Below are 18,105 nucleotides of genomic sequence, written 5' to 3'. Positions count from 1 at the left end.
AAACGTGGCACCCAGACCCATCAGGGTGACCGCTGGTCCCCGTCACAGCACGGGGAGCAGGCCGAGGGCCTGGCCTGCCCGCAGCACAAGGCAGCTTTAGGGGATTTTTCTCCCTGCTTTCCCTGGAAGTCGGCTGGATCCTGCAGCTTGAACCAAGATGGCGGAGGAGGAGGAGGCTGTTTGCCCCATCATTAGTTTTCTTGGGTGCTGTCTTGGCACAGGGAGCAGGGCTCAGGTGAGGGGAGTCGCTGGGTGCTGACCCTGTGCCTTCGTCAGCACCAGGGCACCTCTCTGCCCCGTGCTGAGCACTTCGCGCGGCATCCCTCAGGTTCAGCCCAGCCCCACAGCAGCCAAAGACTACGCCGTGCAGGCCACACTCATGAGCTCAACCCGAGCAGAGCCCAAAATTTATCAGAAAAAATGTGAAGGGGCTGCCCCACGGGGGGGGGGGGGGGCGGGGAGGGGGCACTCGGCCATCTTCCCCTCTGGGTGCTGCCCAGCCTGCCTTCATGCCTCTCCCACCCGTGCTTTGCAATGGACGGAGCCAGCAGCCTCCTTTCCCTCACCAGGCGGCCCTGGGGCTGGTGTCGGAGCCCCCACGAAGCCCCCACGAAGCCCCCTCCGCCAGCCCAGCAGGCAGGTGCTGCGGGGCGCATCCGAGGCGGTGCGGGCAGGCGAAGCGCCTCCTTCCTCCCTCCTTCCCACCCCACCCCACGCCCTGGTAGCGCTGCAGGGACTCATCCATTCCCGAGTTACTAATATGCAAATGGGTGCTTTTGCATGGGCCAGGCGCCAGGCTGCTGGGTGTCAGGGCACCCGAGGGAGCCGGAGGTGGGGCGAGGCGTGGCGCAGCGCCGCATGCTCACCTGGCCCTGCATGGCAACAGGCAATGGAGCTCTAGGTCCCTTGGGGAGCGGACCCACGCCCGGTTTGAGAGGCAGCGGGTGGCAGAGGAGGGAGGGCAAACTGGCAGCCCCTGGCAACCTGGGGCTGACGGCAGGAGGCTGGGCGCACCGTGGATTTCCCTCCACCAGCAGGATGGTGAACCTGGAGTCTGTGCACGCAGGTAAAGGGCGCTTGAGGAAGGATCGGGCTGGGGCTCACCACGCAGACGAGACGTGGGCTCGGGCAGGAAATGGGGTTGCTCTGGTTCCTGCGACCTTTCCTCCCTCCTTTCCCTCCTCTTCTCTCCTGCTGGAGTCAGTGACGGCAGCCAGTGCCTGGTTAAGAGTCACCTGGGGGATGGATGCTGCCCTGGCCCTATTTAGGGGGCTGCCGAACCATGCCCACAGCATGGGAGCGCTGCTCAGGCTGCCAGCCCGAATGTGGGCTGCGGGGCAGAGTCTCTTGGGCACCTGGAAAATGGGCAGGTAGTGCCTGACCCGGTGTCCTGAGTGACTGGGATAAAGCCAGGAGGAGAGAGGGGGGTAAAGTCACCGAGGGATGCAAAAAGGGTGGAAGGGGGTGGGTGGGTATGAGTGAGGGATGGGACTGGGCTGGAAGGAGGAAATTTAATGACAAAGAGGGAAAAATGAGCCAGGGGAGAGCTGTGGGAGGGTGAGGTGAGCGAGGAATGAATGAATGGGGACACTCAGGAGGAGTATCCGCGCCTTGCAGGGCTTTGACATGGAGGCGCAGCCTCACGTCTCCGCAAGCAGCAGGGGAAGCAGAGCCACGGCTGCCAAATGCCTCAGCGCTGCGTGGAGCTGGGGCTTGCCCCGTGGAGCCACTTCAGCTCCTGCCCTCTTCTTGAGCCCCCATGCTGGAGGAGAGGGAACGTCCCTGGCACGTGGGGGCCGAGGGCAGTGCTGGCACGAGAGCTGAGCAGGGCTATGGCACGGGCCGGATCCTGACAGCCCCTTCTGTGGCATTGGGGGTGCTGAGGGCAGGGGGCCACGTGCAGGCCGAGCAGGGCGGCAGAATGCTGGCGGTGCCGGCGCGGCGTGCGAGCCTGACTCGTCCGAGCACCTGCAATGGGCGTGCATGCGTGAGTGGTGCCTCTTGGGGACGCGTCCCCCGCAGGCTGCCCTCCGCCCATCTGCTTTGCTTGTGGGCGACTCTTTCTTCATGAGAAGATTCCCCAAATCGATACTGTGCCCTCTGTCAGAGCTGGCGGCACTGCTCCCAGGGTGGATTTGGCCGGGAGCTGCACACGCTGGGTGCACACCGAGCCCTCCTGCCCCCACAGCATCCCACCCCGCTGCCCGTCTGAGGGGCCTGAGCTTCACGTCGTGGTTTTGCAGGGAGGGAGACGAACCTGGGCCCAGCTGCTTTCACGTGCCAGAGCCTAGGGAGCTTATTCCCACTGCTGCAAAGGTGCTGGCGTGCTCAGGCTGGGGATACTGAGCCCTCTTTCATCACCACTGCACAAAGGGACTGGGGGCTCTACACACCCCCTTCCCAACCAGAGGCTCCCCCCAGCAGAACCTCCTCTTCTCCTCCTCCTCCTCCCCAGGCGTTTGGGTGTTTTCAGCTTCCTGCAGCTTCCGCGGGGGCTAGGGCACAGAAAATGCAGCAAAATTCAACAGGCTCCAGGTGCTGGCCCCAGCCAACCCGATTTCTCCCCACTACCACCACTGGCTTTCATTTTTTCCTCTTAAAGCCACCAGGCTGGTTTATTCTGGTGCCCATGTCAGGACAACTACAAGGAATAAGGGCTTGGGAAAGCTTTATTTGCTGACACCATTTGTTTCAGCCAAAATACAGATGCAGATACATCCCCAGAGAACTGTCTGCACTGGTAGAGTTTCTTTGGTCTGGGTAAACAGACCAGACTGCCTCTACTCCAGGGATGTTTGCTAACTGAGGTATAGCAGCACATTTTTAATATGGCCCAGGCCACAGTGGCGGCTCCTAATAGGTCTGTGGTTAGGAGTTAGGCAGTCCCAAGTTGCATTATTTTTCCCAGAGTTTTTTTTTACTAGCCTGCCTGTATTTTTTTACTAGCCTAGGTGTATTGCAAAGCGGTGTGGTAGGAGCCTACATTTTTTTAGCCTCAAAGTCTCGCAGCCCGTTTAGTCTTTAGAAATTTTGCCATACGTGGGGGTTCAAATCCAGCTGAGCTGTGTCATGCTCTCCCTGGTTTAAAGCGGAGGACAAAGAGGAGGAGTTTCCATCATCCTGGCTGCACTTGTGTTGGTCACCCCTCTGCATCTGCTCCCTCCTCTCAAGGAGCCCTTGGAGGATGGCTGCTGCAGCATGGTTATCACAGGTGTTTGAAAGGTGGGCAGCCCCAAAAGACTCATATCAAGCTGGCTTTGGTCAAAAGGACTTACTTTTTCTTCCTGTTTTGTTGTTGTTTTATTTTTTCCCCCCACAATGTATTTAAACTGTAATAACTTGTGTACGTTTACAAGTGGAAATCGACTCTTTGTGACACTAAAACTCTTCTGCTCTGTATGAGAGCATCACGGGGTATCTTGTTATCTCCTGCCTGCAGGAGGAGGGGATTTCACTGATGGCCCACAGCTGGTGTGTAAGCACTGGCAGCTGCAGGATTATTGCTGGTGGGGGCTGAGGGTGGCTGCTGGCAGCTCAGGGCCTGGCGTGAAAAGAGACAGGGCTCCGTGCACCAGCCAGGTTATTTTACTGCCCGTGCACAGTACAAAGTGCAGGGGCTGTGGGAATTGGCTCCTTCGGGTCACCGAGGCTCCTGCAGAGCACCAGGAGGGCGCTTGGGTCTGTGTAGAGGGGCCAGGCACGGCTGCTGCTGGCAGCCTGCTTCTGTGCAAGGGGCACGGGCTGCTCGTGAGCCTGTCCTGCCTTCCTCGTCCCCGCCTCTGCCCCCGTGGTCCTGGAGATGAGATAATTTTCTTCTACTAACACACGTTCGTAAATTGTGTGCCCACAAGGAAACTTGCAGTAGGGTTTTTTGTTGTTATTCTGTTTTTTCAAACATGCAGACGTTCTCGCCAAACTTCTGTACGGGTAAAGGTTTTCCTTATTTTCCGAGAGCTTGGCTTTTCTTAAAGCTTCTTCTTGGCAACAAGCAAAACTTTGTGCTTTGTAGACTACCTAAGTTAGGGTCCCTTGGCAATGGTACAAGACAAGAAGATGTTTATAACTGAAGATAATTACTCTTCCCGCAGTAGCAATGCTTAGAAGCCCCACTAAATGTTCACGTCTTAATTGCAGAGGGATTGTTTGAAAAGCAACGCTCTTCTCTCTTCTTTTCCTCCCTTGCTGCTTAGAAAATTTAAGGAAAGGAAGTTTCTGAAGTGCAGGGATGTTGCTGCACTCCTGTGGTGTAAAAAATCTTACCTTTTTTTTTCTTCTTTTAGTCATTTGCTGCAGGAAAAAGTTCCAAGCTTTAGCCTAAATAAAGTTATTCCGTTTTGGCGAAAAAGCAGAGTTTGCCATTTGCACACGGGAAGTTTCAATAGAGGGGAAATAAACAAATGAAAGCTCTGCCCGCTTTATTGTGAGTAATAGAGGGAAATTGGAATAAAAACATATAGGTTTCTCTTCACCCTTTCGGCCACTTGGAAATAACACAAGGCACACATAGGAAAGAGGAAAAGGTTTGCATGATGCCTTTAAGAAGGCTTCCACCTGCCTTTTCTACCCCAGCAAAACCACAGCAAACACTCGCCCTGCTTCCACGCTGTTGTTATTCCCCGATGCAAATCGGATGCCTCCTGTGGCCGGGATTGGCTGCACGAAGCACATGCAAATCACTCGGTCGGCTCTTTAGAAAAATGTATTCTTATCTTTTTTGCCCCCCCCAACCAGCCTGGAAAGAGTTAAAATTCCCATGCAAAGGGGAGAAGAGGGTGAGGGGGTGTCCGACTGAATTTGAATAGATATTCTTCCTTCTCTCACCCAGTGTGTACTTTGCCTCTTTTAAGGAGGCAGGAGCAACCCCGTGCAAAGTTGACTATTCCCACCCTTTTCTTTCAGCTGTCCCCGAAGGAGAACGTGGCCCCGGGTGTGGTGGCAGCCATCACTTCAAGGGTAAATGACAAATTTATTGGCCTTGGAAAGGATGGAGGGAAGCGTGCCGGACCGTGGTGGCAGTGTTCTCCTTGGGGACATTGCTTTGGCTTTGTGGTCTGAGAGGGGTGTGAGCACGTGCAGGGCAGCACTTTGCCAAGAGGTGTTCTGGGGAGAACAAGCCGACTTTGAGAGGAAGAGAAGAGAGCTTGTTTCCCTCTCTGAGCATCCTGCTCTGCTTCTGCCTCGCCAAGGCCGGCCCTGGCTGATTGCGCCCTGCACAGCACCAAGCTCTGGCCCGGCTGCACCATCCCCAAATAAAAAGGAAGGGATGTGGGAGAGGGGGGAAAGCTGGGAGGGATCCCCTGCAGGTGTGGCGGTGGAGGGCAGTGTCACCGGCTGCTCTGGGAAGCCTGCATAAAGCTCGGGGGAGAGGCCGGCAGGGCAGGGAGGGCTCCCGGTGCTTCCCGAGCCCCTTGCAGTGCAGGAGGTGAGAGGCACAGCAGCGAAATGAGGAGGGGGGAAAGGAGCTGGGGGGGGGAATGCAAAGAGCAACAGGAGGGAAAGTGCAGCCTCAGAGCTGATGAATATTCTAGTGCCTGTATGTTGAGGAATCAGAAATTTGAAAGTCTGATGGTTTATTATAATTACACATTCATTTGTGCTGTTTAGTGGAAGCCACATGTGCCTGTTGCCTGGGACTGTGACCTGTTATTAAAATCAGTTGTGCCATCTTTTCCAGAGATCAAGATGAGCGGCGATGCGGCGGATTCCACAGACACTCGGCACGAGCCCGACCAGGTGGAGCCAGGTAAGGAGGGTCTGGGACACGGGGGGCCACCGAGGGAGGGGAAGGGATCAGGGGGCTCGGGTGCTGGAACTTTCTGCCGGTGCTTTGCTCCTGTTGCTGCTGCGTTGCGTCCTTCCAGCCAGCCGGGGAGTTGATCAAGAATGCGCTCTGGGCTAGGATTGCATCGGTATCTCGATCAGCATGCAAGATCCTTCTGTGAGAGCACTGAATCAGTGCATGGCCCTGAGGTTTGAGCATGGAAATACTCTCCCTTCTCTCACCAAATGAATAATGCCACTGAAATGGTCCTGGTCCGCTCAGCTCAGCACAAACAGCTCTACGTTGTGCACAGGGTTCATGTCAGGAACGTCTCCCCAGACAAAACTCCCAGGGACGAAGCCTTTTTTGGCCACGTATATGTAGAAAAATGGGAGGGACTTCTGGAACAGTCAAATCCAGCTTGGTAGCTCCAGCCAAAATGTATCGCTCTTCTTCTTGAGGCGTGATTGGGTTTCTCATCCCCACTACTCCCACCTGATGCTCAGCCTCTCCCTGCTCTGTGGCTAGAAGCCTCAGCTTTCCTTGCAGATGGAAAGCTGAAGAACTGGGCGATCCCGTGAAGATAACAGCACTGGCATTACTGCTGACTTCTGCCAGTTTGCCTACCAATTCCTGCACTGCCACAGGGTGTGAGATACCCCAAAAAATCCATGTCATGTTTTCCAGCATCGTTTCTGACTGCCACTGCCCACAGTGGGCTGAGTGCAGGATCTTGAGGATGTGGCTTATGGTCAGACTCCTTCGTAGGCAAATAAATAGCAATAAGAAAGGCATTAAGAACCCACTAGTTATAGTTGTAATATAAGAAAGGTTATTAGAAACAGTGAGACTCATCTATAGACTTGGAAATAAGCGCTCTTTAAAACCAAAACTCACAGAGACAATGCAGAAGAATTGTTCTCTGAGTCATGACGAGCACTAAGCTTGGGGTGGGGGAATGTGTAACAACAGATTAAAACTTCACATGGAATGATTTTACTTCTCCTTTTATCGATTAAGAGGATTTAGGAAAAAGGAAAAAAAAAGAGAGAGAGAGAGATCTTGGTAAAGGCAGAGAAGCCTAGGCATGTTTTAATGGGACTAAAACTGCCCCTTTATTTACACCGTACACTGAGGTCTAGAAATCCTCCGAGCTCATAAATTGGGTTATTTGACATAATCTAAGGCAGAGATAAAATCTGGTTCTATTCACGTCCATGAACTCCACTTGACTTTGGTCAGGTCAGCCTCTGCTCATGGCTTTCAGCTGCCCCCAAGCTGGTTTTCTGAGATCAATCAATTCAACGCCGCCTGGCAGCAAGCGTGTCCTGAGCCCTTCCAAAATTCCCCGCTCGCATTTTGGGGGAGCTTTCAAGGGGGAGGCAGCGGCTCCCCAAGCACCCTGTGCCCCAGCAGGGGCGGCTGGCCGGGTGCAGTGCGGTTTTTGGTGTAAGCTTCCCAGACAGCCATTAGTGTGAGCTGTAGCACCTCTTTCTAGTGGTAATTGAGAGGAGAATGCGGAGAAGTGGAGGCAATTTGTTTTAAAATAACAAAAATGTTCAGCGCTGCTCCGGGAGCCTTCAAATCAGGCAGGGAAATCAGAACAAGTAAATCTCTCTCATTTACAAAAGAGTGACACTTCCCTGCGGACTGATGCAAGCAACTTCTTTAAATCGGGCTCTCCTCCAAGGCTTTCCTCCACCGGGATTGGTGGAGACCTTACAAGAGCACCGTGTTGGGGCTGTGGGATGAGAGGATGCAGGTGATGGGACCCTACGGGAGATTTGGGGCCAGAGCAGTCCCATGCCCTGCCAGCACCGGTGTCCCTCATGGCCTCATCCAGCCCCACCAGCGCTCACAACCAGCCAAGCCCACCGAGGGGTGGCCTTGGTGCTGCACCGAAGCTTTTCCGCCTCTTTGTTTGGTTTTTTCCCCTCTTCCCGAGCATCCCGTTTACAAACAACAGAGCGCTTTGTACTGAACTTCCCTGAACGTTTTTATTTTCCCCGATACACGTTGTTAGAGGGATCTTTACTGCAACAGTGTTTTGTTTACCAGCTTCATGTGGGAAAATCTATTTTCCAATTACGTATTAACTGAAGACCCATTTCCTAATGAATTGCGCCAATGCACTGCTCCCCAGGAAATTTGTTCCCCCTGGAAGGAGAGGGCAGTTACCAAACTACCAATATTATGGCTTATAAAGGCTGGAAATCTTTCTAGGTGCAGATCTACAAAGGCCTTTCATCACCAAAAGATGTAGACTGGCTCCAAGAAGAATTTAAAATAATAATAATGTTAAAAAAAAAAAAAAAGGAGAGAGTTGGGTGCCAAAATGCTTTTGTAAACCGAGCCCTTGATCTAAAACTGATGCCTAAAGATCTGATGGGAAGTGGCAGTAGCAGAAGCATAATCTCATCCTTTCATATCTCCGCCAGTTCTGGGCTCAGAGGGGAAAAAAAGGGTGATTTGGGGCATTGTTTTACTTTGGAAGTGTTTGAAATAATTGTGGGACTTCTTTCTTTTTGAGAAAATTTTCAAATTGTTCCTTTTTCATAAGAGGTTAGGACAACTAAGCTTTTTTTTTTTTTTCTTTTTTTTTCTTATCCACACCAATTTCATAAAAAACACTTCAAAGCTTTTCGTAAGATGTCCTCCAAAATTCTACATTTCTTTGTATTCCTTTTTTCCCCGTGTCTGCTGGTCGCAGCAAAATTCTGCCATGGTAGAAAAAAAAACATGACCTCAATAATAATAATAATAATAATAATAATAATAATAATAAAAATAAGGTATCCCCTGCCCCGTCCTGTAAATCCTAAGCCCTCCCTTGCTTTACCCCTGCCTTTCCTATTGCGGCATGTGTGCGAGATGCTCAGGTTATGCCCGTGGAGCCGTGCCGTGCCGTGCCGTGCCGTGCCGTGCCATGCCATCCTCCCTGCCCTTTGCTGCGCGCTGGGCTTGCCAGCAGTCCCGCGGACTCCATGGGGGGTAATGACAAGCGCGAGTTTTGCGCTTGGCTGCGAGCTCTTTTCATCTTTTTAAACTGATGAAAGCCATGCCAGCAAGTTCTGGGTTGAGTTTTTTTTATGGGAACTGTGGGGGCTTGGCACTGCCGAGTGTCGCCCCTGGTCTTCCAGCCGAGAGGCAGAGATCTCCCCCTTCTTGTGGTTTATCTAAGCCCTCTGTATCTGATGCAACAAAATGCTGAGGTGGGACTTGCCTCTGTCTGTCTGTTTGTTTGTGTCAGACACTTGTTCCCCGTTTATCTGCTTGATCAAAACAGGTTACACCAAGCAAAGCTACTTCCCTTTGATTTCATCTGTTGAGGCTATGGGGGGGAAGCCAAAGCCTTAACAAAAGGGCGATAGGGAAGCTCTTCAAACACAACCATCGGTAACTGAATAGCTGCGGGCGCTCCGAACATCTTCCCTCCCCACCCTGCAACACGGGGAGCTGGACAGGCTGCCAGGAGCCCAGGGCGGGGTGCGCGATGGGCATCCCGGTGAGCGGGGAAGGGAGCGGGGCTGCAGGGCTGCACGCAGCACGGGACGGCCCTACAGCGGTCCCGCTGCCCTAAAGCAGCTGGTATTGCTGCCTGGGGTGGTGGCAAAGGGCTGGCCCGATGGCGTGCACGGCTGGGGCAGGGCTGGGAGCTGGAAGCAGACGGGTCGAGGAGTGGGGTTGTGCGGGGAGGGCTTGTGGAGGTGGAAAGGGGGCTCTCGGCAGCTCTGGTGGCAACAGCACCGTGGTTGTCTCAGCCTCTTTTGGAGGGTTAGGAAGCAGTAGAGCAGATATCCTTCCTTCTGAAGGTCAGGAAGAGCCTTTCCTTTGAACCCCAAGGCAGTGCAAGTGGTAAGGAGCTATGATGCCTCTGCTCCTACAGTCTTGCAGGGGGGATGCACCTTTGACTGTCATTCCTCTCCCCCAGCTCCTCGACTCCAGCCAGCTTGAGGCAGTGGCAAGGTGGCAGCAAGAGGTAAAAGCCTGCCTCCGCTGCTGCCACCAGGCCCCAAGCCCCTCCTGGTTTCCCACCTCCTGATGTCTGTCCGTGCCTTCTGCATCAAAGCCACACGGTGGAAAACCAGAGCCCTCGTTTCAGTGTCTGCCCTGTGCAAAGGGGATTTTCAGCCCTGAAGTGGGGGTCCCCAGCTCATCCCCCACCTTTTGGCCAGGTGTAAGCTCCTTGCTGCAGGAGCTGCTCCCCGGGGTGGGTGCAGCTCTCCCGGGGGCTGGGGTCACCGGTGTTTGTCGTATTGCTGTGGTAGGGCTCTGGGCTTGCTGGGTAGGCTTTCTTTTAAACTTCATGGCTTATGCTCAAATAGGATACGGAGGTTTTCACCTCTGCATCTGCTTCTAACTCAGGTAGAAGGAAACATGCCCAAGCCCTGTCAGGTTGAGCAGCATGAAATGGGTTGGGGGGTGCTCAGGCTGCTCTCAGACACCCCCCAGCAGGCAAGCCCAGGGATGCCTGGGCTGAGCCTTCCTCTTTCTTCTGCCGTTACCTCCGCAGACAGGGCTGGAAACAGGCCGTCAGGCCAAAGTCTTTTGAGGAAACTTGGCCTTCCCCAGCCCCACGCCGAGCCCCATCCTTGGCTGTGCCTCTGCTCGCCAAGGCCAGCTCTCCCCGTTGAAACTTCCCTCCGAGCCTCCAGGGTTTCTCTCCCCTCTTTCCCCTGCAGCCACGAACAGCCCCAGGACAAGTCCCAAATAAATAAAAGCAGCAGCAGCAGCCGGGCTGGAAACAGCTGGTTGCTATGGCAATTGGGCCTGCTCGGGATTTGCATACGGCTGATGATTTTCATAGCACAGCCACATTTAAGGCAAGCAGGAGAAATTTCCATATTCCCAGCTCCGAGTCAGTTGGGGCGTGGGGGAGGCCAGGAGGGGGATATTTGAAATTCAAATGAAGGTGATTAGGGTTTGAGGTTGGGTTATTTTTTTTTTTTTTCTTAAACATCCCATTATGGAAGAGGATAAAAAAGGATGGGGAGGGGAAAGGGGAACAAAAGGCTGGTTTGACTTGAATTAGAGGGGCAAAGGAAGAGCTGGTCTGATCTGCCTCTTGCCTCTGGTCTAAGAGAAGAGACTTGCCCTCTCCCAACACCTGCAGGTGAAATGTTTTCCGTGGGAACAACTGCTGCCCTCGGGTTTCCTTCTGGAAGCTGCCCGAGTCTCCCACACTCACTGTCCTGCGTTCCCCCCGCGCCCTGCCCCACACGAAAGGTACATCGCGCCCGGAGCTGCGGTGGCACCAGGAGGTGGGAGTTCTGCGAGGCTCACAAAGGAAAGGCATTTCTATGTCCCAGGGGGTTTCCACCCAAATGAAACGCTCGAGCCTTCAGTGAAAGCTTCCCCTGCAGTCGTGCAGCCCTCTCACTGAGTCAGCCAGCACACATTCACTTTTCCTGCTAACCAGCCCTGACTTTCCCATGGAGATGCCCCGATGCCCTGGTTTGATCTGTTTGTGTTGTTAGTGCAAAGAACAGGAAAACTGCAGCCCGATTTGGCTGCCTTGAGAACTTCCCATCCCGTTCAGACTTTCCCTTGCTCCTTTTAAGTAACGCTCCTGGAGCTAACCTTGGGAACAGGGAGCATCCCAGCAGGGCAGGTAAGGGTCTGAGGAACCAAGTGGTGTCTGCTCAGCTGCACTTTCTGCTCCCCATTACCACTGGGCACAGGTGGGGGAATCAGGGCCAGCCACTCAAGTGATGACAAGGTGATTTAAGTGAGCTTGTCCCAGCCAGGGCTTGTGCTGCTAGTTCTGCAGAAGTGGCTGGTCTGGCTGCTGGGAATGGCAGAGAGGTTTGTGATGGTGTTTGCTCAGGTATCCAAAGTGAGCTAAATTACTGAGGAGTCAAATCTCTTTTTGGCTTAATAGAACCCCATCCATCTCAGTGCAGGTGAATGTTTTGCTTTATTTACAATGTGTGGCTCAAGTATTGTTCATAGCTATAATGAGTGTCGCTACTTTTTTCTTTAACTGCTCTTGGGTGTTGTTTTAACTTTACTTTGTGTTTTTGGTGAGGGACTGGATTCTTGCATCGGTCAATGTGAACGAGTTAATTCCTAAGCCTCTAGAAAATGCGTATTGAAAGGTGTTCTGCATCTGGCCTGCTTTGTCAATCTCTAACGGCATTGTGCTTTATCAGCTGGGGTGCTAGAATACTTCAGGATAGGTGAGATTAATCTTAATTTGAGATATTCAGCACTCTGAGGCTGAAGCCTGACCTACTCACCCCGGGCGCCTTGTAGAGTCAGCGATGAAAATAGGCATCAGCAGAAGGTGATTCATCTCTCTGCCCTCTGTCTTGGGGGCGAGGTGAGTTGCCCTCTGGAAGCGCCGGCTTCCTCTCCGTGGCTGTAAAGGCAGCCTAGAGCAATTGGCTGGGAATTAGACACCTAAAAGTTAGACATCTGAGCCTGAATCCCCTGCCCGGTGTCTGCCTGGCACTGTTCCCCCATCACCGTTCAGCTGTTCTGAATTTCCCTCCCAAATGCACGGGCAGAAAACTGATTCCCTGTGGGAATTCCCCAACACCTGCTAAAGATTGAAATCGCCTCCTAATTCCCTGTCCCTTCTGCGAGATCAAACTGCGGGGCGCATTAAGCGTGTCGCTGGGTGGGAAGGGGAATTAAGTTAGCCTTCTGGTTGCAGCCCTGCTTTGTCGCCGGGCGAAAAGCCACGGGCGGCTGTCACTCCCCGCGGGTGACATCTGCATGTTCCTGCGTGTGTTTGCCTCGCCGAGGCGAAGCCGAGCTGCGATCTTGATTTTCCTTTCTGCCATCGCGGGGCTTTTATCCTCAAGAGCCGGACTGGCTGGGCGGCTTTCAGTGGGAATCGGGGCGGTTGCGACGGGGCGCGGGGGCTCGGTTTTCACAGCACGCGAAGCCTTCCAGACGGGGGGGAACAGCAGGGGTGGGGGGAAAGCCGTCCGGAACTGCGCTGCTGCTCCCATCCCCAGAGAAACCTCCCCAGGCGAACTCGCACCAGATCTGATGCCAGTGCTATGCAAAACAGCTGCCAGGTGAACCAAGGAGAGCAGCGCGGCCCTCGGCTGCCGTGCTGCGGGGAGCCAGCGGAGCTTATCGCTGCCTCTCCCCCTCTGTCCAGGACACCCACAGAGAGGGCAATGGATGGGGAAGCTCATGGGAAAAGTAGTGTAAGGAGCTCAAAGCAATCCTCCCTTTAAGTCCCTGGGCTTCCCAAATTTGATGCAACTGAAGGAAGGGAGGGAGGGCCGTGGTGCCTGGCTGGCGTAGCAGGAGCACGTTGTTGGCTGGTGCGGAGCTCCACCAAAACGAGCGGCGTTCTGGCAGTTTGCAGCAGTTGAGAATCTGCCGCCACTTACACTTCTTTCTTTTTATCTCCTGGAGCTAGGAGAGATTAAATCTTAAGTGCAGATCCGTGCTGTTTGAACAGCCCGTTCCTTTAAGGAGAGAAATGACTCCTTCAGCGTGGGTCCTGATGTTGATAGAAACAGGGAGGAAAGCAGTCTGTTTTTAAAATATTTGTAGGAAAGTCAGAGATTTAGCTGGAACAAGAGAGTTGTTATCCCTATCACACCCAAACCTTGGCTTGCAGATGAAGTCATTTTAATTTCACTCGACACACAAGCTTTTGCTGAAACAGAAAAAGATGAGATTTGTTTGCAAATAAATCTGCGCACAAACACTCACTGATCCTGCTGAAAAGCTGCAGAGATTTGTGTATCCAGCCCCCATTTACATAACCACTGGGAACAGAAATCACCTCGCCCAGTTTTAAATATCACACTATTGGACATCTAAGCCTGAACTAGTTGCCCCTGGGTCCCTTTGTAGTCAATAAAAAGAAATTGTCATCTCCAGAGGGCCATTCATCTCGACTTAGATAGGCGTCTAAGATAGGTCAGATGAATGGCCTCTGGAGGTGCCTATTTCTCCTCGTTGTCTACCAAGACAGCCTGGGGCACTTATCTCAGACTTAGACACCCAAGCAACAAATGGGTTCCTGTTGATCTCCATGCATATTTCCAGCATGTTCCACTGTCACAGAAAATGAAGTACTCCTGAGCACCTGCGCTCATCTGAGGCGGGATGCGGAGGGTGCTGAGTCTGGCCTTGTAGGAGAGGAAGAGGAAAAAGAAGCCTGAAGGCTGCGCTTGCTGGTGCAGGGAGGGAAAAGAGAAAGGTGGGAAGCTTGGAAGAGGAGGAGGGGATGTGCTGGAGAGCTTGAGCTTGGGCGCTTTGAACCTGCTGTGTGTTTTGGCAGCCTCGTTTGGAGAGTTTGGCTCGTTGTGGTAGGGATGCAGCACGAAGCTGTGCTCCAGCTGCGCATCCCGGGTTCCAGGAGCTGGGTGTACGGTGGTGACTCAGAGCCCTCAGCACTGGGACCCAGGGATTTCCCTCCAGGTCTTTGAATCTTGCCTCATCAACATGCTGCATTTGAACGTGAGCGAAAGCCTTGCGTCCAAGAAAGCAGAAGATTACCTTTTCCTTCCTGTTCTATTTTAGCAACTGGGAACTGCGTTTCCTTCTTCTCTCCTTCTTGCCTTTCTCCCCTTTAGCTACTGCCCTCAGATTGCATCAACCCCCCGTGGGTTGCAAAGGTAGAAACTGCAGGCCTTGAAGATCATCACGCAGCCCCGCTCAGGTGTGTGGATGCTGATTGCGATCATCTATTAGCGCTATCAGCATTCCCATCGCTTAGATGAGCAGTCGTTGGCTCTCGGGGCTTGGAGCTGGAGCGCAATGAATGAACAAATTCCTGGGGCGGGAGCAGCTGGGGAGAGGTGGTCAGGGGGCAACTGGCCACAGCTGAGGGGGCTTGCGAGCGCCTGGTGGGTCGGAGGTGGCAGCAGGAGCAGGGAAGAAGATAAAGACCTGAGATTGGAAAGAGAAAGAAAGCTTTGAAAAGCAGGTCGGGAGGGAGCCAGGAAGGGAGGGCAGGTTGCAGCACAGCAGAAATGCAGACAGGCTGGCGGAAAAAGGTACAGACCTGGATTGGGGTTGAGTTGCAGGTGGTGAGAGGATAGAGATTTTGGAGCGGGGGGCAACGGCGTGCTCTGCCGTGAAATAGTGCTCTGGTTGTGTCTGATAACGAAGAGCTGCAGCTCAGCAACAAAGAGAGCAACAAAGGCAGCTCAGTTTCCATCGCTGGTGCTGTTAACGTGCTGCAGATAAAATCTTCAGAGTAGTTTCTAGATAGCAGAGAACAGGGTGTCATGAAATGGTTAGAGTCGGCTCTAAAAGCATTCTGCCATCCGTGAGTAATTGTACCAAGAACACTCCCCCTGAGGATCTCGGAGCCCTGGTGATTCACCTGGGAATAGTACGAGCATGGTGCGAGCTGAAGAACTGCCTGCTAGCTCGAGGTAGAGGCTTGCTCAGTTGCAAGCAAGCAAGTCAACGGGAGAGCTGGGTTTGCACTCCCGCCTGCACAGCCTCCCCGAACTGCTTTCCAACTTCTTGCAAGAGCCATGAACTCCCGAAAAACATGATGTGTTGAAGCTTGATCAGATCACAGCGCATGGGCTACGCTTCATGGGGAACGTTATACTGGAAAAAAAAAAAATCTGGAGCAAAAGGCCCCCAGGGGTTTGTGGTGGTGGGATGTGAACAATTTCAGACTATTTATCACAAACTCAGTTGGGCTGGAAGAGAATGACCTAGGGGGTGGATTGCAAAGGGGAAGGGAAGGGGTTTCTTGGGGTTGCCTTTGCAACTGAAGAGGCTTCGTGGAATCCCTTAAAGCATTCATATCTGTGGAGCACACAGCCTTTCCTCTGTGATGTTCTTGATGAATTTGGCAGGTGTGATAGAGGGGGGGGGGGGAATGTTTATCATCAAAGGGGAATGAGTGAGGGCCTGTGCGGTACCTTCAGGCTGAAACCTGTCTGATTTTCCCCCTGTGCCTGCCAATCTCTTTTGGAATCAAGGAGACGCCTCTTGCGCACAACCCCACGGCACCCTCTGTTCCTTTAGATATCCCGTAATTACTTGGTACCACACAGGTTCCTAAAGATCCCTGGTTAACAGCCTCGGCCACCTGTTTGCTAGCCTCTCCCACAGTTAGCTCTGGCTTTATGCACAGTCCTGGCTCCCGGATTTCCCTGGAGATTTGCAATATCCTCCAGTTCACCCCCGCTGGAATCTCCCTTTGTCGGTGAGCTCTCCCCCACCGGTGCTGCCTGGCCAGGTGTCTCCCAGGCAGAAAAACTTCAGCAAAGGCTGGTACCACCAAATGCTGCAAAAGCTGCCCTCGTGCTTCCGTGGCTGCTTTCGCATCGACTCCACCTCCCTGCTCCTCTCCTTGCTCTCACACTAAAGTGCACTGGGCGAGCAGCACATCTTTGGTTACGTGGTCCTGAGTTCTGGGAGGTTTAAATGGATGCTCTCTGCCGTTAATACTGAGACCTTTTTCTGTTTGTTTCATTGTAGGAAGTGAGCAGAATGGGCTGGACTTTAACAGGCAGGTAAGACGCTCCCCGGATTCTCCTGCTTTCTTGAATTACAGTTTGTTAACTGCTCATCTTGCTGAGTCCCAGGCAGCTACTGCTAGGAGATGCAAACTGTTAGGTCACAAGCTGCTATTAAACAGGCCACAAAAGTCCTTCCCAATTCCCCTTGTGGGACAGCATGGCAGATAAAACTTCTGGTTTCCAGGCCTTCCCATTTTATAGAAGTTCAGTTAATTATAGAGTTTCTTAAAGTCACCCTTTGCTTGAGGCTTTTGCTGGCTTTTTAATTTTTTCTATTGCCATTTAGAAACAAAAGGGACCTCAGTTACACTGGCAAATGTGCAAATCCCGCCCCAAAGCTCCATGGATTTGCACCGTGCGTGACACTGGTGCTGAAAGCACTGCGGTATGCAAGTCTAGGAGCATGGGCTGACTCACAGGAGTATCAGCAAGGACTGAAGATGAGGTGGTTTGAGGTCTTGGAGTGCCTGGGTCAAGACCAGGCCTGCCTACAATGGCAAATTCCTCTTTGCAAAATGGTGGGGAAAGGGACAGCAGATAAATGCAAGCGTGTCTGATAGCAGCAGCCCTGGCTGCAGCACGTGAGGCTCTGGCGAGCTGTTGTCTTTGCTGTTAGATGTTATCCTCCGGCTTCGTGCAGCCGAAAGCAACCCGTCTCATGGAGTGCCTGAGACTTTGACACCTGGCTCTCAGAAACCCCTGAACCTCAAAGCAGAATTGCAAGGGGAGGCAGGTGACAGCCCTGTCCAGATCTCAAAGCTGTGCAGAGACGTGAGAAAACGTGCTGAGTCCTGAGCCAAGGACTGCTGTGGCCATCAGTGGGGCTGGGCTCACAGCTTGTAAACACAAAGAGGAGGTCTGGAGAGCAAAGGCACCCACCTGCTGCAGCACTCTGGGGAGCTGGAGCGAGAAAAGCCAGCAGGGCTGCAGCTCCATGGACAGTTACTAGCGTTTGAAGCAGATGTTGGCACTCCTAGCAATCCAGCAGCCCGCCTGCTTCCAGCTTTACCTTCCCCGAGTTCAAGGGTTGCGATTCTTTGCAAGGGCTTCCTGCTAGCAGCAGGTGGGCAGCTGATGCCTCTCCCGTGACTTTTCTGTCCTCCAAGCTTGTTTTGGTGGCTCTGGTCTGACAGATGTCAGCAAGCTGCTGTTTGTTTGTTTGGTTTGGCTGCTCCGGTTCTGGGTGGGTTGTAACTTCCTATCAAAGGTGTCTTAACACGTTCAGCCATCTTCCAGGTTTTTGGAAAACCCAGCTGAAAACAAAAAGTCTTGTGTCTCCAGCTCTGTGGATTGCAGAGCCCAAAGCACAGGCTTTCTACAAGCCAAGAGAAGAATCCAATCTGCTTATAATGAGTGATAAAAGAAAATTCCCTCAAGATAGAAATAAGCTATGAAAGTACACGATCATTACATGTTGCAAACTTTTCCTATGGCAACACCACAAAGATGTTAGAACTGGATCCTGGGCTGAGGTTAATCGAGGAGACATTAGTGACGGTGGTGAAGCAGCACTGGTTCACACCCGCCACTGATTGGACTCATTATCTTCAAGGTCCCTGTCCCTCACATGCCACTGAATGAGAACTGCTGGTAAACTCGTGAGCCTCATAGTCACTAGGATTTGGGCCAGAGTCTGCTCGATGCAAACATCCTCCTCCCAAAATGAGGTTGTGGTTGCACAGCAGTCTTTGGTAGCAATCACTTCCCACTTTGTTTCTCTCCTTCCACCAGGGCACCACAAAGTCCCTTTCATTCGTACACCTGTGTAACCAAACAGCAAACTTTACCGGGGACTGATCAAGGCTTAAAAAGCAAAAACCTGTGAATAAGCTCATTTTGGTGTTTTTTAGCTGCATTTTTTTTTACCTGGGTTGTAGCAGT

General features: G+C 52.7%; 1 protein-coding gene across 1 annotated transcript in view; it reads left to right on the top strand.

Annotated features, from left to right (window-relative positions):
- Positions 1–858: 858 nt before the first annotated feature.
- The window catches only part of POU2F3 (POU class 2 homeobox 3), a 39,605-nt gene continuing 22,358 nt past the window's right edge, over positions 859–18,105 (top strand). The window contains exons 1-4 of the mRNA XM_035555943.2: positions 859–1,066; positions 4,900–4,953; positions 5,675–5,743; positions 16,184–16,218. Coding sequence (XP_035411836.1) covers positions 859–1,066; positions 4,900–4,953; positions 5,675–5,743; positions 16,184–16,218 — 366 coding nt within the window. The remainder of the gene's footprint in view (positions 1,067–4,899; positions 4,954–5,674; positions 5,744–16,183; positions 16,219–18,105) is intronic.

Source organism: Cygnus atratus, chromosome 22, assembly GCF_013377495.2.
Source record: "Cygnus atratus isolate AKBS03 ecotype Queensland, Australia chromosome 22, CAtr_DNAZoo_HiC_assembly, whole genome shotgun sequence".
In the NCBI taxonomy this organism is placed as follows: Eukaryota; Metazoa; Chordata; class Aves; order Anseriformes; family Anatidae; genus Cygnus; species Cygnus atratus.
Note: the sequence above shows the minus strand (reverse complement) of the source record. Positions and strands in the feature narration are given on the sequence as shown.